This window comes from Sciurus vulgaris (genome assembly GCF_902686455.1).
Source record: "Sciurus vulgaris genome assembly, chromosome: 3".
Taxonomy (NCBI): Eukaryota; Metazoa; Chordata; class Mammalia; order Rodentia; family Sciuridae; genus Sciurus; species Sciurus vulgaris.
Window position 1 is genome coordinate 186,999,750 of NC_136463.1, and position 21,502 is coordinate 187,021,251.

The 21,502-nt window shown below is 46.8% G+C and overlaps 1 protein-coding gene across 9 annotated transcripts in view; it reads left to right on the forward strand.

Annotated features, from left to right (window-relative positions):
• TRAF3IP1 (TRAF3 interacting protein 1) overlaps nt 1–21,502 on the forward strand; it is a 63,702-nt gene that overhangs the window by 14,833 nt on the left and 27,367 nt on the right. For 6 of the 9 annotated variants that reach the window (XM_079133932.1, XM_079133931.1, XM_079133934.1 and 3 more), the window contains 7 exons: nt 4,071–4,133; nt 6,595–6,615; nt 8,003–8,084; nt 8,444–8,527; nt 9,695–9,818; nt 10,025–10,061; nt 19,035–19,111. In XM_079133932.1, coding sequence (XP_078990058.1) covers nt 4,071–4,133; nt 6,595–6,615; nt 8,003–8,084; nt 8,444–8,527; nt 9,695–9,818; nt 10,025–10,061; nt 19,035–19,111 — 488 coding nt within the window. The other 3 variants (XM_079133936.1, XM_079133938.1, XM_079133939.1) reach the window with 2 other exon arrangements.

A 21,502-nucleotide genomic window follows, 5' to 3' on the forward strand; every position in this document is an offset into this window, starting at 1 on the left:
ACTCTTTAGTCTACTGTGCTGTTAGAGTAACTCATAAAGATTTTTAAAAGCGTGTTTGGGACTTGGTGCACTCGCCAGTTTATACCCAACACTGACAGGGTGCCGCCGTGGGCCGACAGGCAGCCTTCGATGGAATATCAGTCATGCCAGTCTTCTGTGACTTGAGACCAAATTCTTCAGAAATACTAGAAGTTTTGAGTTGCATTCAAAGAAAAAAACATAGTGTAAGTTTCTTCTAGGAGGAGACGAAGGTTTTCGTGTCCATTTGAATCTTGATGGGAACTTGGCTGGAATGCTGATGGCCCTTCTCTGGGCCTTGTTCTCCCTGAGGACTTCCCTTGCCTGGAGGGGTGCTGTGAGCACCTGCCACCTTGGAGTGGTGGGCGTGGTGCGGCAGAGGCCTTGCTGTGAGGGAGGCTGGGTAAGGGTTGCTGGCTCCTCCTCCACTGTGGCACCTGTGTTACAGTTCAGCCCCATCTTGTACTGGATCTTATTTTTTTTTTTTTTGGTGCTGGGGATCAAACCCAAGGCCTTGTGCTTACAAGGCAAGTGCTCTACCGACTGAGCTATCTCCCCAGCCCCTGGATCTTATTTTTTAGGGACCTTTTTTTATCTCGGGGCTCCTGTGGGAGAACCGGCCATGTGTCCTATGATCCTGTGCTGCAGGAGAGGGTGTGAGCAGTGGCGAAAGCTTGGAGGGAGGCTACCGTTTGTGGGTCTCTGGAGGACCTCTGTCAGTGTAGCCGGGGACCCCTGAGTTCACACCTGTCCCGCTCACCCACCTCCTGGCCTGGAGCACATGCGTGGACGGGCTCTCTGCACCACAGTTTGATCATTGCAAATGTGTTTAAAAATGCCTGCCTTGAGGGTGAGCGGGTGATGTCTGTCCAGCAGTGAATGACAGGTATATTGTGTGACAGATCACTGCCCCTGAACTGAAGCCCCAAGTCAGACTGAGTCAGAGCTCATGGGTTGTCCTCCGTCCCGTGTTGAGCACTTTAGGAGTCTTATCTGTAAGTGTGAAAGTAGTGTAAGCAGGGCCATGGAGAGGTGCCACCTTAGACCTCGTTTCCCAGTGGGGTGTTCGGTGGGTGAGAACGAAGCCCGGTGGTCCAGCGGGCGAGCAGGGCCCTGCTCCCCTGTGCTCCCTGCGGCCGCTTGCTGTGGGGCAGGGGAGAGACCCCGGGCCTGCTTTCTCCCCAGCCCCTCCCTTCGGCGGTGCCTTCACATTCACCCTGCGTTCTGCGTGTCCTTGAGAACTGCAGTTCAGAAGCTGCCAGCAGTTGTTTCTGGCACTGAGCATGGTTTCCAGGTTCACTGCTCTGGGTCTGGGGAGTGAACCTTTCTTCACCATTACCGCTCACTCCTAAGTACTTCAGAGGAACACCCGTGTTTTCAAAGAGCGTGGTTGTGCTGGCCACACCTGTAATCACAGCGACCTGGGAGGCTGAGTTAGAAGGATTGTAAGTTCAAGGCCATCCTGGGCAACCTCTGGGTTCAATCCCCAGGACCAAAAAAAAGGTGCAGGCAGCTGTAGGTCCCGATGCAGATCAGACCCCAAGAGCTTTGTGCCCACCGCTGGGGCCTGCCAGGGCCAGCTGACCCTTCTGTCTGATTGTCATAAGAAGGCGTGTGGGTCTTATTAGCTTTTTGCATTTTGGGCGAAGAGTTCAGAAAGGCGTTCATCCATTTCTTTCTAAAGTGTGAATGTTTCTTCTTGCTCTCCATGTTGTGTTTTGAGCTGGAGGCTGTTCCTTTCCTTTGCAGTTATTTGACAGTTTCCAGTTCTTTGCTTAGTTTCTCTCATTTCCTTTTTGTTTTGTTGCTTATGCTTCTTCATCATGAAAAACGCAGGAAGGCAGGACGGGTAGTGCAGCTCCCACTCAGCACTCTCTCTGGGCCGAAGGTGCCGACGTTAGCTTGACGTTAACTTTATGTTCTTATGAACGATTTCAAGGCATATTGCGACATCCTCATAATTTATATCTAAATACTTCAGCATGCAGCTCAAAAATACGAGACACATTCTACAAAGTCACAAAATTTTTGTCTCGCTGGACAGAATTAAAAATTTCCAATAATAGCTATTTTTGTTCCAAAATGTTTTTCATGTTTAAAAACCCCTGGTTATGTGAGGACAGCACGGCTGCAGTCTGCATAGGCCACTCCAGAATGTCATACAGCCTGCAGTGGCTCTTTGGGCAGTCCATCCAACACCTGGCTTCAGTCAAAATAATCAAGGCGGAACACGCGCCACCAGGCGGTTCTGCTGCCCTTACCTGCTTGTGGGTGCCAGCCCCACAAGGTGGGACGGACTGCAGCTCGGGATGGGCTGGGGACCTGCTCCAGGGCTGTGTTGAGTGGCGTCCCAGGGTCTGAACTTCGAACGTCTGGGGATGAGATGATGTCTTTCCCTGTGGGGTCCTTGCTTACCAGATAGTTGCACACAGCAGGTTGTGCTGAGGTGGGACTGTCTCACCATGCACAGGAACTTTAATTTCTTAGTAAGCGCATTATTTTAGTTTTTCAAGGGTATTATTCAATAAATGGGTTGATCTGCCCTTTGTGAGTAAAAATTGGTTTTAGTGCTTTTAGTGAGTATGTAGCCTGTTTGTATATCCTTGGTGTTTGTGGGAACTTAGGGTTTAGTAAAACTTATTTAAGAATTCACTAGAACTTGGAAAAGATAAAATTGTTCCAAGTATCATTGATCTCCTTGAACTTCAGACAGAAGGTAGTGCATTTGCATCTACCTGTTGTATGCTGGGTTTTATAGAATGTGGGAAGTCTTTGCTGAACCCAGTGGTGCACACCTGTAATCACAGCAATTCGAGAAGCTGAGGCTGAAGGATCACATGTTTAAGGCCAACCTTAGCAACTTACTGAGGGCCTATCTCAATATTAAAAAATAAAGCGTTAATGGTGTGAATCAGGGGTAGAGCACCCCTGGGTTGAATCCTCAGTACTGCAAATAAATAAGTAAATAAATAGAACATCTTTGACACTTTTAAATAAAATATGACAAGTTAAATTTATTAGAGTGCTGTATTCTAAAATTGATGGTCTATAATTGCCAAATTTTATTTATTTTTCGATTTTAATATTTCATGTTCTTTCTTTTGCTACCCTTTAGGAAATTTCATAAATAATTAGCTGTTAGACTATTCAAGTTGGCATCAATTTTATAGACAGAAATTTCCTTACAAAGCTGTGCTATCTATTTAATGAAGTTCTATCATAAATAAAGCAGTTATTCAACAGTTAGTGACAGGCAGATTCCAAGGCGAGCTTTCTCTTTGGATAGTTCTAAGGTAGCAGGATCAGGTGTTGGGGTGTTTTTCAGCTTCATCTTCTTTTAGGGAGTGGTGTGTTCCTTGCTGTGGCTGGTTTTTCAACTCTGGGGATTCTGAAATTGATGATCTATAGCTGCCAGGTTTTATTTATTTTTTGATTTCAATATCTGCCATGATTCAAAACCTGTGCCTCCAGCACCTCCCCTGCCCTTTTTGTTTTTAATAGGGACATATTTTATTTCTCAGGTATTCGATTTTTTTTTTTACTATTTTCACAACTTCAGAATTCAGCAATCAGTTGACACCTGTTTGGTGATTTTCCGTACACCTAGGACAGCGCACTGTGTCAGACGTGCCTTTCTCTTCCTCCTGCTTCCTGGAACAGTCGGCTCCCGGCTGGCGGGTGGGAGCCAGCAGAGCCTGGGCGGCCCCAGCGGTTCTGAAAGGCAGTGGAGGCCAGGCTGCTTTGCGCAGGGAGACCTGCGCTTCCCTGCTGGTCAGCGGACTGGGAGGGGCCTGCTCGGAGTCTGCGCCCACCCCAGAGCCATGGTGCAGGAGGATGTGCTCGATGCGTGTTTTCAAAAGCGGCCCTGTCAGGCCTTGGTTAGCCTGAGTGTGGGGAAAGGAGGGCAAGTAAGTGAGCCCTGGTTAGCCCTCACCCAGAGGGCTCAGGATGCACTGCCCACCAGCCCTGCAGGGTACAGTCTGAGTGACCAGTTTTAAACTGTTTTATGTCAGGAACCAAAGAAACCGATACTAACTCAACTAGTATTTCAGATGATAACTCCACTAGTCTGTGGCGTGAGAACATTGAGCCAGACCCAGCAGTAAAGCAGAAAGGTAAGAACGGCCCCACCTGCGCCTTGCTGGTGGGAGGAAATTGCCCCAGAGCAAGCCACTCCCCGGCATGGCACGTGTTCCCGGGGTGCAGCTGGGCCTGAGCTCAGAATACCCCCTGTGTGAGGGCAGGTGACAGCATTCAGGACTCTGGGGCTGCCACAGATGGCCCCCACGGTTCAGGGCCCCTGCTTGGAGAGCACCGCAGGCTGGTTCATGTCCAGGGAGGACTCTTGAGCAGCCCTCTGGTTGCTGCTGGATTTCCTGTCCGTCATGTTCTTCCAGCGCCCGTCTCAGGTTGTAGCTCCACTCTCAGCCTGCTTTTTCGCAGTTAAAAAGAATCGTGGTAAAGTACACACCAGCCTGGCTTCCTGTGGCCTGGGGCTCCTGATGAGCCTGTCCAGTGCCATGTCCACAGCTCAGCTCCTGCAGGCGGCAGCTGTGATGGGCATGGCCAGGCAAGGGCTCTTTCAGACAGGGAGTACCTGTGGAGGGTCAGAGGCAGAGTGCCTCAGCCACCAGTTAGGCTGTCCCCCTGTCCGCACAGAACTGAATGAGGCTGCAGAGCTGAAATGGAGGAGCCAGGGACCAGTGATGCTAGAGGAAGCCGGGGTCAGGGACTGGGTGACCCGGGCAGTGTGGGTTGCTGGGTGAGCTGTGGGCAGGAGGAAGTGCATGGTGGGAGGTGTTCAGGAGACCAGTCTGCTCCACACGGTAGGGGCTGAGTGACCTGCCAGGTCCTGCCAGCCCCAGGAGTGCCAGGGAGGCCGCTGAGGTCTCTAGGGGCAGTGCACAGTCCTGCTGGGATTTGAGAAGTGCCTTGTTCATTTGGGAGGCTGAGAGTAGTCCAGAGAGGAGGAGAGAATGGCGCGGGCTGTGGCAAGGGGGACAGGTTGGGGGTGCCCCAGGAGCAGGGAGAGCAGGCCTGCAGTTGGAGAGGGCGGTGTGGATGAGGGAACTGGGAGCTGCTACACCTGTGTGATGGCGGAGCTCAGATTTGTGCGCTTGCTTGGGACCAGGGCTTGGCTTGAGGGCAGCACAAACCCAGAGAGTGGGCCAGTGTGGCAGTGTGGCCAGTTGGGAAGGAGGGAGTCCTCTGCATGGAGGGTGCCTCAGGGTCCCAGGGGCCTGGGGTGGGATGTGTCCATTGGGTTAGGGACTGATCTGTGAAAGGTGCACAGTTTAGTCTGCTCCCTTACCTTGTCCTCATGTAGAATTACCCCTCACAGGAACCTTGCTGAGCTCCGGGGAGTCCAGGCCCTGTCTTCAACGCACCCACAGACTTAGTTTTAAAGAGGAGACTTGGGGGTTCCAGACTGGAACTGGTCCCCACTGGTGTGAGGACTCTGTGCTGGTCTCCGGTCCAGCCAAGTGTGTTGAGCTGCCCTGCCTGTCTTCCGCAGCCCTGCCCCAGTTGAGCTGAGCCCTGTTGTGCACACCACCCTTCTGGGCATGCACCTCTGCTTGCTGTCACACTGTTCCTCTGCCTGGAGTCCCGCACTCTGGCCTGCTAACTGTCATCTCCTCGGCTGTGTCATTTTGGTGTGCAACCTCTGGAGCCTCGGCCCAATACACATGGGGTCCCAGAGGCCTCCGACTGGCTGCTCGCTGAGCTCCTGCCCTGCCCCTGAGCTGCCCTCTAGGCTCTGGGGCTGTGGTGTGCTGGGGAAGCCCTGGGGGGTGGGGGACAGACCTGACGTGTCCAGGAGACGTTCACTCTGCGAGCGGGTCTGATTTCTGTGTGCCTGGGTGGGGCTGACCCGGGCCGGACTTTGGGTGTGGACGATTGCTGGTCGCTCTCCCTACCTGAAGTCCTTGGCCGACTCGGAAACGCCCTGGTGTTGGCCCTTCTGTAAACGAGCTCACGTATTTCAAAAGCATGATGGAAAAGTCATCGTCTCAGCTTAGCATTCACCCCTGCCCTGCCCTGCCCTGCGGCACTGCTATTCGCTTGCTTGTGACTGTGGGCCACGTGTCCTCCCAGGTGCAGCACTTGAGGAGGGACCTTGGGAAAGGGACCGTGTGGGCGGGGAGCTGTCCTGGGGAGCTGTCCTGGGGAGCTGGCGGGAGGCTGCTGCTCCCTCCTTGGGTGGCTGAGCTCATTTGGTTCTGTCAGAATCTCGGCAACTGCCTGGGAGGCCTGGAGCCGGTCACCCTGCACAGAGCTGCTGCCGTCCCCTGGCGCTCCGGAGTGACTTCCCTGGCGTCCTGGTGTTGTGTGTGGTTCTGTCTCATTTCTCTCTGATACACCTCTTCACGTCCTTGCTTCTGGTTTTCGTGGGTCGCATTTTTTGACTTGCAGTTGACAACAGCGCAAGATGGCAGCAGGGCACTAGACAGAGGCTGTGGGGAAATGCCCTTTCCCAGTAGATGCCAGAGTCATTCATGATTCTCTTCAGGTCACTTGCTACAGAGGTTGACTCACACAAAAGTTAATTTTTTCTTGTGCTTTTTTCTTTTTTAGGTGACTCCATCAGTGATGCAGGTGAGAATGGCTTTATGTATACTTGGTGGCATATTTGTGTACATATGTAGGTAAAAACATGCACTCTCAAATTGTTTTACAAACTGCACTAGTGAAAATAGTTTATTTTGAGGAAATGTATCTTAACTATTATCAATTGTGTTCATCACCTTTCTGTTACTGTAACAAATACTTGAGATGATATCTTACAGAGAAAAAAGGTTTATTTTGGATCATGGTGTCAGAGATTTCAGTCCATGATCAATTTGCCTTGTTGCTTTGAGCCTGTGGCAAGGCAGCATATCATGGCAGAAGCTTGTGGGGGACAAAGCTGTTCACCTTGTGACTGAGAATCAAAGAGGAGACCAGGGTCCCCTTGGAGGACCTGTCCCAGTGACTGGAGGTCCTCAAAGTGCCCATCACCTCACGTGGTGCTCAGCAGGGAGCACCTCTTCAGCACTTCCTGGGCCTGTTGGGGACCTTCCATATCCAAACCGTAGCATCCACTTCAGGTCTAATTGGTGTGTTTTAAGTTTTAATTCACGTGTGTGGTCACACATGTGCTTATATGTTTTATTCCTGGAAAGATTACATTTCAGGATTTTTTCCCCCAGACCATAAAGTACATTCCCAATTTTCAAATTCTGATGTTTTTACTACTTTTTACAGTGTAAATTTCTTTTACCGAAAATAGTAGAATAAATTTGCCTTAGTAGTTTTGGCTTGTAACTTGCTGATTAAATCTTTTTAACCACTGTGAAGAAAACTTATTCAGATTATAAAAATACTATCTATAGTATATAACCAAATGTAGAAGATTCTAGAAATGAAGAATATGAAGGTGAAAATAAAAAGCACTGGTGATTCCAGTGCTTGTGACTTGATACCTTTCTGGGCCCGGGAGTGTATTTATGATCACTAGATATATTGTTGCGCTGTTATTAATCTTACGTTAACGTGAAGACGTCGCTGTGCACAGAGGGCCTAGCACGTGATGGTAGCTTCATTTACTTAGTCACTGAGTGATCCCATTTTCTGTGATGAGCAGTGTACATCTGCACAGACGCACATTTACACCTGTCCGTTGCTTTTCCTGGTTTGTATTTCAGGTTAATTTGCTGAGTAGATCTACCGACCTTTTGAATTTTATTTCTTGAGTAGCTGAGCCAGTTTGCATTTCCGGAGTTTCAGTGTACCCATTTCCCCAAGTCTTCACTCAATTTAGATCTTGTACATCTTTTTTATCTTCACCAAAATGATGGATGAGAAAATAACTCATTTGTACTTGTAATTGTTTGCTGCCTTTTCAAATATTTATGTTTGAATTAACCAATTTTTATATTTGAATTAATTTTGAATGAAATTGTGTTTCTTTCTCTGAATTGCTGCTGGGATTGTACCTGTTTAGAAGGAGAAGCTGGACCTACTCAAGATAAATCCGAGGTGTCTGAGAATCCCGAAGCCCCTGGCGAGCTGTCCTCCAGCGCCAGGTGTGTGCCTTCGGCCACCAGGGTGGAGCCGTGGTGCTCTTTGCGGCTCTTCCGTGCCCGAGCCGAGTCAGGAGGAGCCTTGCACACAGAGGACGCCTGCACCTCCTGCAGCTTCCCTGTTGCCGAGCCGCAGAACTGCCCGCGGAGCTCCTCCCGGGTGGGGAAGTCCTTCCCGCGCTCCGCACTGACGAGTGCTGGCGAGTCGGGTGACGCCAGCGCTCTCACCCTCTGCAGAGCAGTCCTGACGAGCGTGTTGATGAGGGCATGGGAATTAGCCTTGACCTTAGTCTGGGTTTTCTCTTGTCTGGTGTGACGTGTTCATTATCTTGTCTCCTTTTGACTCTGTTGTTTGGGTTTAGAAGAATACCTCGGCCCGGCAGTGCAAGACCTGCGCCTCCCCGGGTCAAACGGCAAGAGAGCGCCGAGACCCTGATGGCGGATAGGTAAGGTCTGGCTGGCAGGGTGGCCCAGTTGCACAGGCTGCCCATCACTCCACTGATGGGGCTGTGGGATGGATGGGCTTGGGCTAGGAACGTGCTGCCCGGGAAGAGAAGTGAGACCGGCCCTGGCCTCAGGCCACAGAGCAAGGGATGTGTGTGTACACAGACGGTCAGTTTTGAAGATCCAGGGGACAGCGCCTCTGCTCTCTGGATGGAAGACTTTATGCGGGAAAACAGGTCAAAGTCGGGTCAAAGGGTCCAAGGCTTAGCTGCCAAGGGCTATGCGTGTCCAGAAGGTGCAAGTGCAGCGGAGACCGCAGGCATGCTCCGTGGGGTGCCTGCAGGGACACGGGCGGGACTTGGAGGCAGCACGTGTAGACCTGTTTTCCAGGAGTTTCCAGTGAAGAGCAACAGAGGAATGGTGTGTGTGCATGAATCCACGTGCACACCAGCTAAAGTGGGCGAGTCGAGGACACTGTTAAAGCATGATGGTGGCAGGTCACCTAGGGAGGGTTGAGGTCAGGGGGACTGACATACCACAGAGCGTGTGGGTATGGGGCTTGTGGTCAGGCCCAGGTATGTGCCATCCAGGCCTCTGCTGAGGGACGCTGATGGTGGACCCGTTGGGGACACTGGTGAGAGAGCAGGTGGTCACCTGGAGGTCAAGGTGGCAGGCAGGCTATGGGTGCTGACTGGCCCATAACAGTGGTAGGACTTGGGTTGAGAGGAGGTGGGTAAGTGGGTGCCGGTGGGGAATACAGGCCATGGCGGGGACGTGGCCCAAGCAGGGCCTGGGTGCCACGAGGGGCCTTGAGGAGCTGCTTTGTGCACAGGGGAGTCCTGGGGCAGCTGTGGCCTGTGGGGCTGCCCATGCCACCCTGTCCTGAGATTTGTGCCTTTGAGGTGGCGGGCAGAGGATGAAGGCCTGGGTAGGGCACACAGAGGCCAAGGGTGGTTGTGGGGCAGAGGGAGGCTGGCTGTGGCCAGGCGCTCTGGGCAGTGTGGAGATGGTGGGCTCACGCGGCCCGGCCTCGAGTCCTCTCCAGGCCCTGCAGCTGGGGTCGTGGTGGAGCTTCCTGTCGATAAGCTGGGAGAGTTGTGGATGCACAGGGTTGGTGGAAACCTGGACTGACGGGACACTCTGATATGGCCTTGTTTCTTCTTCTTTAGGACAGGGAGTGGTAAAACCGTCTCAAATGTGATTATAGATTCACAGAATTCAGACAACGAAGAGGATGACCAGTTTGTGGTGGAGGCTGCCCCTCAGATGTCTGAAATGTCAGAAATTGAAATGGTTAGTTCACCAAAGGGGGGCGTTTTTAGTAATTATTCACAAGCCTTAGAGTAGTGCCCCAGCTTTTAGATGTACATAGAATTTTCCTATGTTTTGGTTTGTTTCCTACCTTCTTTATTACTCCTTTTTTTGAGCTCCACAAGAGTGTTACTTCTGAGAGTTCCACGTACCTGAATCCTCTTTTTCTTTCCTCCTTTCCTGTGTAGGTGCCAGCGATGGAGCTGGAGGACAGTGAGAAGCATGGTGAGTCCTGACACTGGTCTTGTGTGTGTTGGTGCGCCTGCGTGTAGGTGTTGCTGATGTATGTGCATGTGCCCATTGTGTTGGCATGGACCTAGACGTGTCCTTCAGGTGGTCAGTGTTCCTGGGCATTTGTGTGTCTACTAAGTGTGTTGTCCTGTTCATGTGTATGTGGTATGCTCGTGTGTGGGCATTTTCATGTGTGGGTGTGTTGGCATGTTTGGGTGTGCATGCATGCTCTCTGTGTGTTGGTTTTTCATGTTTAGGCCCCTCTGGTGACATGTTCATGTGCATGGGTGTGCCCAGCATGCTGGCGTGTTATCACCTGTGCATGTCCACCTTGATAGGATCCTGTGCATGTTCATGCACCCTGTTGTATGTTGGTGTGTTTACTTGTTTCATGCGTGCAACCCTGTGTGCTGGAATGTTTGAGTGTGTGGGCCTGCGCCCTGTACGTGTTGGTGATTGTGTGCACAGGATGGCACTCCTTGGGTGGGCTGGTGTATGTGTGTAACCTATGTGTTGGCATGTTCATGTGTACTTGTGAGCTCACGTGTTTGACATGTTTGTGCATGCGTGCATGTTCCCTTATTCTGGTGTGCTCACATGCACCTGTCCAACAGCTGAGTTGGTGCATATGTATGTGCTCTCTGTGTCCTCGTGTGTGTGCACTCTGTGTGTCACATGTCCTTGCGTGTATGCGTGCTCTGTATCATGTGTCCTCATGTGTGTGTGTGTGTGCACACCCTGTGTGTCATGTGTCCTCACATATGTGTGTGCATGCCTTGTGTGCTCTGTCCTCATGTGTGCATGTGCCTTTGCTTTGGCATGTGTGTGTGCATGCCCCTTTTGTTGTGTTTTCTGGCATATGTGAGCCCCCTCTTTTGTATGCTTGTGTGTATTTATTCTCTCTGTGTGGCATGCTCATATTTACTTACTCCCTGTGTGTTGGTGTGTTTGCATGTATGTTCTTGTGCCCCTGTGTATTGTGTTCCCATGTACACATATGCTTCTGCTCTGTGTGTTGGTGCATTTACCTCTACATGCGTGTACCCCATCTTGTTGTGTTCCTGTGTACATGCATATACCCCTATCTGTGTTGGTGGTGTGCGTCTGTATATGTGTGTTTCCCCTGTTTGTTCGTGTGTTTGTGTGTATCTGTTCCTCGTGTGTTGGCATGTTCATGTTTGGTATGTTTGTGTGTACATGTATGCACCCCTCTGTGTTGTGTGGGTGTACACATGTGAGCACCCTCTCTGTGTGTGCTTTGGAAGGGTCAGCCATGAGTGGCCATTGTGTGTGGGGCTCTGGTTGGGGGTCTGCTCAGCTATTTTAGGGCACAGTTGACGAGGGGTGCAGCCCAAGAGCTGTTGCTGGAGGAGCTGTGTGCTCCTGGGCCACTGACCTTCCCGCCTGTTCCCTCAGATGTGGGGTTGGAGCCTCAGGTCCTTCCGTGCCTGATTTGTGCTCCTCCTAAACACGTTCCTCTCATTTCAAACACGCGCAGAAGTAAGAGGAATAGTTATGAAGCAGTAGCCTCTGACTCAGCCTCTCACAGCCGACTCCAGCTCTGCAGATCCAGAGAACATGTTTCCCCCGTAACTGTGTGTGCATTTAAGAAATTAAGGACTCTTAACAAACAGTTCCCATTATTGTATGTAAAAGAACTTACCAACAGTCTCTGAACATCGCCAAATACCTAGCCTCCTGTATGGTTTTCTGGTTTGTTGGTTGGAATCAGGAAACCATCACTCCCTGCATTGCAGTTGCCTGCTCTAACGCCATGTCTGGTGGCCTGCAGCCCTTCCTGGACATGGGTGTGGTGTGCAGCTGGCCCGGTTGTCCTCTCGAGTTTGGCACCATTTGGTGTAGCTGGTTGGGCCACTGTGGTGTGTTTTGCTATGTTCTTCCTCTAAGTGCCCTGACACCTATCCTAGGAGACCTGCGTGGATTCAGGTTGTTTGGTAAGAGTGTGTCATGGGTGGTCTGCCTGGCTCTGCTGGTCACGGCAGCCAGGTCTGTTTCTCATTAAGGGTTGCAGGTAGTGTCGATGGCATTTCACCCTCTTGTCCCTGTCCCGGCTTTGCTTACCCAGAGAGGCAGCCCACAGAAGAGGTGGGCCAGCCCGGAGGAACTCCCTCCTGGGGACCTTTCCGTGCACCCCTGTGGGTTTTGCAGCTTCTTGGGTTGCTTCTTTGGTGACGAGAGCTTCAGGCTTTCTGTGTGTTTCCTGCCCTCATCCGTCCCGTCTCTCTAAGGGTCTGGCTGGCTGCTTGTGGCTTCTGGCGTCCTCCCGTGTCTAGGTGTTGTCACTACGCAAAGAGGCGACATACAGTTTCGTATAGAAAATATATCCCGTGTTTCTGCTGAGGCTTCCAGTTGGACTTGAGGCCTGAAGGTTCTCCCTGTGATCTTGGCCTTTGTTCAGGCTCCTCTTCCGTTTCCTGCTCAAATCGTGGCTGCCCGCTGCACCAGCCATGCATGTCTCCACAGTGTGTGCACAGCATGGTCAGGGTTGCTGTCCTTTTGTTCTTAGGGTATATCCCGTTAGGGATATAGGAGAAACAGATCTGTAACTCTGTTTTAAAGTGAGGGAATAATTCATTAGCATATACTTGCTAATTTGACATTCTTATTTTCCTTTCATGTTTTTGCATTGATATTTATGATTTTGTTTTTCGGTTCATATAGAATGTTCACATAGCTTTGAGGCCAAGTGACCAAGACCAGGTGTATTTATTTAAAGCTGTGGGGCATGGACCCCTGTCTCTTTCACCCTATACTCTCCCGCCCCATGTAGGGCACAGTAAAGTATATGACTAATCCTTTATTTTCTTTTCTTCTATTTAACCTTTTATTTGGACTCATTTTAGATTAACAGAAAAGTTGCAAAGATTATTACAGAAAATTCCTGTGTGCTACTCACTTAGGTTCCTTGATATCATCGACTTTCATGATCAGTGTCATTTCTTCAGTGTATACTGATTATATAGAATGGCGGATCTCGTCGTGTACATGTGAAGACGCGTGTCGACCCGCTTCGCTCCGCAGTGCCTCCCCGCCCTCTGCCTCCCTCCTGCTGATCCCCTTCCTTCCCTACTGCTCTCCCTTCTCATTCCCTTTTCTTCTTTTTTTGTGTTTAGTTCTCACTTCTATATATAAGAGAAAACAAAATACAATACTTTTTTCTCTGTGATTTTTTTTCCTCAAAATTATGTTCTCCAGTTTTATCTATATTCCTGCAAATGACATGATTTCCTTCTTCTTTATGGCTGAATAAAGTCTCATTGTGTGTATGTGTATATGCACATTGTGTGTATGTGTGTGTGTGTGTGTGTGTGTGTGTATATATACATACACACACATGCATGCACATTTTCTTCGTTCATTGATCTGTTGGCAGGCAACTAGGCTGATTCCATAACTTGGTTATTGTGAATTATGCTGCAATAAACACAGGTATGCAAGTATCTTGGAAACACGCTGACTTTAATTCTGTTGGATAAACACCAGGGAGTGGAGTGGTAGAGCTGGATCATATAATAGATGTATTTGTAGCTTTTTGATTTCCTCCATGTTGATTTCTTTTTTTTTTAATTTGTTCTTTTTATCCATATTGAATTCCATAGTGACTGTACTAATGTGCTTCCCACCAACAGGGTATAAGAATCCCTTTTCCCCTCATCCTCATCGGCACTTATTGTTATTTGTATTTTTTTTTTTTTTTTTTTTTTTTTTTTTTTTTTTTTGGTGGGGTGGTACTGGGGATTGAACTCAGGGGCACTTGACCACTGAGCCATATCCCCAGCCCTATTTTGTATTTTAGTTAGAGACAGGGTCTCACTGAGTTGCTTAGTGCTTCACTTTTGCTGAGGTTGGCTTTGAATCTGTGGTCCTCCCGAGCTGCTCAGATCACAGGTGTGCATCGCTGCGCCTGCCTGGCTGTTATTTGTATTCTTGATGCTTGCCATGCTAATCGGAGTGAGAAGGAGTCTCAGTGAAGTTTCATCTCATTTTTCTGATGGCTGTAGATGTTGAACATTTTTTAAAAGTTTTTTTTAGTTGTCAATGGATCTTTTATTTTATTTATTTATTTATTTATTTATTTATATGCGGTACTGAAGATTGAATCCAGGGCCTCACACATGCCAGGCAAGTGCTCTACCACTGAGCCACAACTTCAGCCCCTGAACATTTTTTATATAATTGTTGTTGGTCATTTGTACTTCTTTTGCATAGTGTCTGTTCAGTTAATTTGCTCATTTATTGATGTGCCATTTTATTTTTTCCTGTGTTCAGTCTTTGAATTCTTTATGTATTTTGACTCTTCACTTTCTGTTGGAGGAATAACTGGCAATAATTTTCTCCCATTCTCTAGGTTCTTTCTTCACTGCATTAGTTGTTTCCTTTACTCAGAAACTTTTTAATTTGATGCCATCCAGTTTATTGATTCTTTCTCTTTATTTCCTGAACCATAGTTGTACTATTCAGGAAGTCTTTGTGCTTATAAATTGAAATGTTTTCTCTATTTTTTCTCTTAATATTTGAAAAGTTTCTGATCTTATACTTAGGTCTTTGACCCATTTTGAGTTTACTTTGGTACAGGGCGAGGGATGGATATCCAACCTTCCCAGCATCATTTGTTAAAGAGGCTGTCTCCACTAAAGTATGTTTTTGGGACCTTTATCAGCATGAGATGCCTGCAGTTATGTGGGTTATTTTCTGTTCTGTTCCACTGGTCTGCAGGCCTGTTTTTATGCCAGTTCTGTGCTATTTTGGTCACTCTAACTCTGTAGCAGATTTCAAAATTGGGTGCTGTGGTGCTTCTAGCATTGATCTTTCTGCTCAGGATTGCTGTGACTTTTCTGGTCTTTTGATCTTCCATATGAATTTCAGGGTTGTGTTTTCGAGTTCTAGTGAGGATGTCATTGGTGGGCTTTTTTGTTTGTTCGTTTGTTTTTTTTAAATATTTTTAGTTGTAGATGGACACGATACCTTTATTTATTTATTTATTTATATTTTATGTGGTGCTGGGGATGGAACCCAGTGCCTCTAGCGTGATAGGCAAGCGCTCCTCCACTGAGCCACAACCCCAGCCCAGCATTGGTGTTTTGATGGGAGTGCATTGAATCTGTAGATCACTTTTGGTAATGTCTGTTTTAATAGTGTTAATCCTGCCTGTCCATGAACGTGCGAGGGCCTTCCATTTTCGTGAGTCTTCTTCAATTGTTTTTATAGAGTTCTGTAACTTTCATGATAGAGATCTTTCACCTCCTTGATTAGGTTTATTTTCAAGTAGTTCATTTTTTGAAAGTATTGTGAATGGGAATGTTTTCCTGATTACTTTCTGAGTAGATTCATTATTTGTGTATAGAATATTGGTTTTTTGTATGTTGATTTTGTATCCTGTTACTTTACTGAGTTTTTCAGCTCTATAAATCTTCTGGTAGAACTTTTAGGATCTTCATATAGGATCATATCATTTGCAAATAGAGAAAATTTGACTTTTTTCCTTTCCTATCTGTTTCTTTTATTTCTTTCTCTTGCTCAGTTTCTCTGGCTAAAATTTCAAGTACTGTGTTGATGGAAGTGGCAAGAGTGAACATCTTGTCTTGTTCCTGACTTCAGTGGAGACCTTTGCTGTCTTCCCCATTCAGTATGATGTTGTTTTTGGACTTGAGACAGACAGATCCTGTTGATACTGAGGTAAATTCCTTCTATTCCTAATATCTTTAGGGTTTTTATCATGAAAAGTGTTGATTTTTGCCTAAGGCCTTTTCTGCATCTTTTGAGATGACCATGTGATTTTTGTCTTTTCTTTTGTTTTTGTGGTTTAATACATTTATTGATTTGTGTGTGTTGAACTACCCTTGTATCCCTGGAATGAAACCAGCTTGAACATGGTAAATAACCTTTTTAGTGTGCAATTGAATTTGATTTGCTGTTAATATTTTATTGAGGATTTTTCATCTATGTTCATCAATGATACTGGTCTATAGTTTTCTTTTCTTGAAGTATCTTTATCCGTTTTTCCTATCAGGGTGGTATAGGCTTCTTGAATGAGTTTGGAAGCATTCCCTTCCTTTGAACTTTATGGAATCTTTTTTTTTTTGTTTTGTTTTGATTTTTATTTTTCCCCTCCTGAGGGGCCAGGGATTAGAACCGTGGCCCTTGTGCATGCTAGGCGAGCGCTCTCCAGAATGAACTACTTCTTCAGCTCTTTATGGAATCATTTGAGGAGTATTGGCATTAATTCTTTAGTGATCTGATAAAGTTCAACTGTGAATCTGTCAGGTCCTGAACTTTTCATTGTTGGGAGACTTTTGTTTTTACTGTTCTAATCTCAGTTCTTGTAGTTGATATGCTTAGGTTTTCTCTCTCAGTTCAGTTTTGGTAGGGGCATATGTGTCTATAAATTTGTCCATTTCTTCTAGGTTTTCCAGTTTATTGGAATGTATGTTTTCAAAATATTTCCTAATGATCCTCTGAATTTCAGTTGTGTCTGTTGTAATTTTCCCATTTTCATCTGATTTGATTATTTTGTGTTTTCTCTCTTTTGGTTAGTTTATTAATCTTATTTAATCACCTCTTTATTTTATCGATCCTTTGTATTCTTTTAGTTTCTGTTTTGTTGATTTCAGCTCTAATCCTTACTTCTTTCCAACAACTAGGATTGGTTTGTTTGTGTTTTTCTGAGACCTTAGAATCCATCAGTAGGTTGTTTGGGAGTTCCCCGTTTCTTAAATGTAGGCAGTCATGGCTGTGAAATTCTCTTAGCATTACCTTTGTACATTCCAGAGATTCTGGTCTGTTGTGTTCCTATCTTTCTTTGATCTAAATATTTAAAAATTTCCCCTCCTAATTTCTTCAGTGACTCACTCACCATTCAAAAGTGTATTGTTCAAAGTATGTACATTCTCTGTAGTTTTTCTTGTTGATTTCTAATTTCATTCCATTGTTTTTTGAAAAAATAAAAAATACTCTTTTTTTTTCTTTTTTCATATTTGCTAAGATTTACTTTATTGTCTAATGTATGATCAATTTTGGAGCAACTAAAAATAAAGCATATTTAGTTGTCATTGGATAACATATTATATAGATGTCTATTAAAGTTCAACTTATCTGTAATAAGGTTTAAATCTGATGTGTTCTTATTGATTTTCGGTGTGGATGACCTATTAGTTAGAGAGGCATTTCGAAATTCCCACTATTACTATATTGGGAACTATTACTCCTTTTATATTTAGCAATGTTGTTTTGTGAAATTTTGTGCTCCAGCATTCAGAACATAATATTTACAATTATTATATCTTCTTGTTACATTGTTCCCTTTATGAGTATGTAAAAACCCTCTTTGTCTCTTCTAATTTTGGCTTGAGACCTGCTTTGTCTGACATGATAGTGGCTCCACCTTGCTTTCAGATTCCATTTTCCATCCTTTCACTTAGAGTCTGTTAATGTGAGGTGTGTTTCTTGGAAATAGTGTATAGTTGGGGCAATGATCTCTACCACTCCATTAACCAGAGAGAGGACGGGGAGTGGGGATATACTAAAAAGTTGGGTAATAGAAGGAAAAGGACAAGAGAGAAAAAAATGAAAAAGTGTTGGGGAATGAAGAGGAACAGAAGAGAAATCAAAAAATAAAAGGAGAGAAGAAAAGAGGAAAAATTAAAATATTAAAATTATTTTACAATTGAAATAAAAAGCATAACAGGAAACCAAACAAACTGACTTGGAAGACAATTAGGGGAATCAGACACATGTGAAAAAGATTGCAGTTCTGCCGAAGTGCTTGCAGTTGTTGAGGTCACTAGCTGTCAGACATGGCCTGTGTCCTCCCTGGCTCTGGACCTGCAGGCAGCATCCCAGCTGCTTGGTTCACCCTTGGGGTGGGGTTCTGTATCTGTTTTTTCATATGTCTTGCTGTAAAAAAAAACTGTGGCGCTCAGCCACTGTAGCCTGTAATCTGAATCCTTCCATTTTCCTTTTCTTTTTCTGTCTTTTTTTTTTTTTTGGTACCGGGTATTGAATCCAGGGGCTCTCAACCATTGAGACACATACCCAGCCCTTTTTTTTTTTTTGTTGTGGTGCTGGGGATCGAACCCAGGGCCTTGTGCTTGTGAGGCGAGCACTCTACCAACTGAGCTATATCCCCAGCCCTCCAGCCCTTTTTAATATTTTATTTTATTTAGAAACAGGGTCTTGCTGAATTGCTTGAGGCCTCATTGCTGATGCTGGCTTTGAATTCATAATCCTTCTGCTAGCTTCCCAAGCCACTGGGATTACAGGCATGAGCCACCGTGCCTGGCGGAATCCTTGCATTTTCAAAAAAGAAAAAGTGTGTGTGTGTGTGTGTGTGTGTGTGTTAGTACCTGTCCTCATCTCCATTCAGTGTGATCTGAGTCTATGCTGGCATTCATTCTATTGCACTATGAGGAAATAGTCCTCAGCCCCATTTGGAGTTTCATGGTCCTCATCATATCGATGTGTGTAAGGTATTCAGTCAGTGCCATATTGATGTGGGGTTGGGTAGAACAATATTTTCAAGAAAATGATTTTCATATGATATTTACCACATCTGTAATTCTAAAAGGAATGTAGTACTCTTGCCCCAATATAAAAAAACAAAAGTATTAGTACTTAGAAATAATTTGAAATTACTGTGTTTGTAATAGGTGGTTATGTTTTGGGGTGTTAATCTATACTTCTAAACTTTTGACAATAGAAAAGAAAATCTATTTTATTTCTAAAGCTTTTCCCCTTTCTAGGAGCTGATTTCCTGGAAACACTTTGAAGTTTTATAGTTGATTTCCACTACCAGCTACTGTACCATTTAATTGTAATCTATCTTCATCAAATAGATTATTTGAAACTTTTCAGTATAGAAGTTAATATTTTTCTTACCCTCCCACCCATTTGGAATAACTCCTTGGGACAGAGAATAATCTTTAACCTAAAACCACTGATTTTCAACAGGTGGACTTGTGAAAAAAATTTTGGAGACTAAGAAAGATTATGAGAAGTTGCAGCAGTCACCCAAACCTGGAGAGAAGGTAATAGAACGCCGTCGGCAGGCGCTGGCACCTTAGCAGTCTGTCTCACGTGGTTCCTTTCAAATCAGAGGTGCTTTCAAACGTGGTGATGGTCAGTAATGCCGGTCCACGTATCGAGTACCGTTCCTCCCGTTCCCAGTTGCCACGGTGGAAGTGTGGGTTCTGAGTGGGGTGCTTTCCTGTCCTGGCATCCCACTGGCCTTGGAGCCAGGGCCGAGGGCCTGTTCTGCTTCCAGCTGCGCCCCTCCCTTCTCCAGGTCCTCCCTGTGGAGTGGGGAGGCTGACCACTCGCTCCAGCTGGTGGCAGGGTGGGGCTGGGTGCCACGCTGCATTAGAGTGTTGTTCTGTTTGTCCTTGGCTTCTCGGGTCATCCTTGTAGATATGCGATAGGGTTTTGTCAGGACCTATTGCCTCTGCTGTGCCAGTGCTGTTTCCTTAGGCATGTGACCCTCAGGGTGAGCACCTGCTGCTCAGGTGGCGTCCCTCAGTGTCACAGCTGGGTTTCTCGTTCAGTCGCTATGAATTTAAGAATAAAATTTTTTTTTTTTTGTAAACAGAAGTTTTTTGGATAATCAACCAATGATTCCAAAAAGTTTTATATACAGGACTGTGTACGCAGACATGCGTGCAGACGCACGAGACTGAGTGCACACACGTGTTTTTCCCCACCTGAATTAATGGTTATTTGTTTTAGAAAATTCTGCTTAAAATGTCCTGTTGTGAAGCTATGGCCTGAAATAGCCAGTGAGGCCTGCGCGGTGGGACTGGCCTCAGAGGCATCCTCTGGCCGCAGCCAAGGGAGAGGCTGTGCAGCCACTTGTTGCTGTGGATTCTACACGCCATTGTCCCTGGGTCATCTAAGTGTGCCTGGTGATGAAACCCACTTAAGACCCTTGAGCTTGTCCCTCCAGGCTGTTCATGTAGGTGACCTTTCAGGGGCCCCTTGGTCTAGATTTCGTAGCTGCAGTTTTTGTGCAGAGCATCCTGGGAGTTTGTTTCAGAGCCTCCTCTGAAGGGTAAATTTGAAATCAGTACATCGTTTGATTCAGAAGCTAAAAGGGAAAAGCGTCTTTGTTCCGTGAATACTTGTTGGTTTGAAAAAAGTTCACTTAGTGTGTTACAGCTGGGTGGGAAGAATCAGCAAGTCTCTCTGTGGTTTTTTTAGGATTTTGATAAACATCAGACTTAAGTTTAACTTGACCTTAAAACATTTTGGTTAGTTTTGTTTTAAATAAAGGAAAAGTTGAAGTGCCTTTTGCCCTTGCTAGTCCCATTCTCTTGAGGCACCCGCAGCCGACCTTGGCGTGCCTCCTTCTTCCCTGTGAGGTGCGTTCTGTGTGAGTGCTCGCTCTTGCTGGTACGTTGTGCAGGTGGCTTTCCTCGGTAGCGCATGCCTATCGATCCATTCGTTCACTAACTGAAGACTGTGCTCCTTGATTTGTGTACTGATTCCTTCTTGGTGCACATGTAGGTTTCTCAGGCATTGCTGTTCTAAACAGTGTGTCCATGTCTCTGGCAGCTGCTGCACAGCCCGAGGGGTGTGAAAGCAGCCACCGTGGAGGTGAACGTTGGTGGCTATGTTCCGCAGGACCATTGGAAAGACAGGGCTCGGCCTTGGGCAGTGGTTTGCTGACTGACACTGGCTTTAGGGGCTGAGCCCATGTGCAGACCTGCCAGGTGTCACTGCTGGGCTCCTCCAAGGGCTGCTGCAGGTTACTCTCCCAGGGGCACCGAGTTCAGAGGAGGCGGGTGGGAATGTCCCACCTCCCACCTCACTCCTAGCCCCCTGCTTTTTGTTGCTGTGCTGAAATTTGCCTGTCCTTGGACTGTGTGTAAATAGAATCGTATAATGTGTTCTCTGGGGTTCTGGCTTCTCTTAATCAGCGTGACTACCCTCCCGCTTACCCACGTCTCAGCATGGATCCACAGTTCGTTCCTGTTACTGCTGGACAGTCAGGACTCCTCTGTAGGGGGTGCCAGCGTCTTGGTCTGTGTGTGGGTTGGTGACGATGGGCTGCTTCTAGTGTGGACACAGAGCTGCTGTGGGCATTCCTGGGGATCAGTGCCTCCGTTCTCCTGTGTTGGTGCCTTGGGGTGAGACTGTGGTATCTAGGGTGCATGCAAGTGTGCTTTTTAAGAAACTGCCCACCTGTCTTCCCAGGTAATGACCCCACTTTAGATTCCTCTGGACGTGTGTGAGTTCCAGTTTGTAAGGAATCCCACGAAAACCACGCTGGACATGGGAAATCACATAAGGGAGTTTATTAAGCAAACAGGAATTTTGATGGCTTTAAGCTGGGGTAAGGCGAAGGGTTCCCAGGGTTGAATCTGCCAGATTGGGGGTCCCAGGTGGAGGTCCCATGGTGGAGACTGATACAGCCGAGTCTGTGG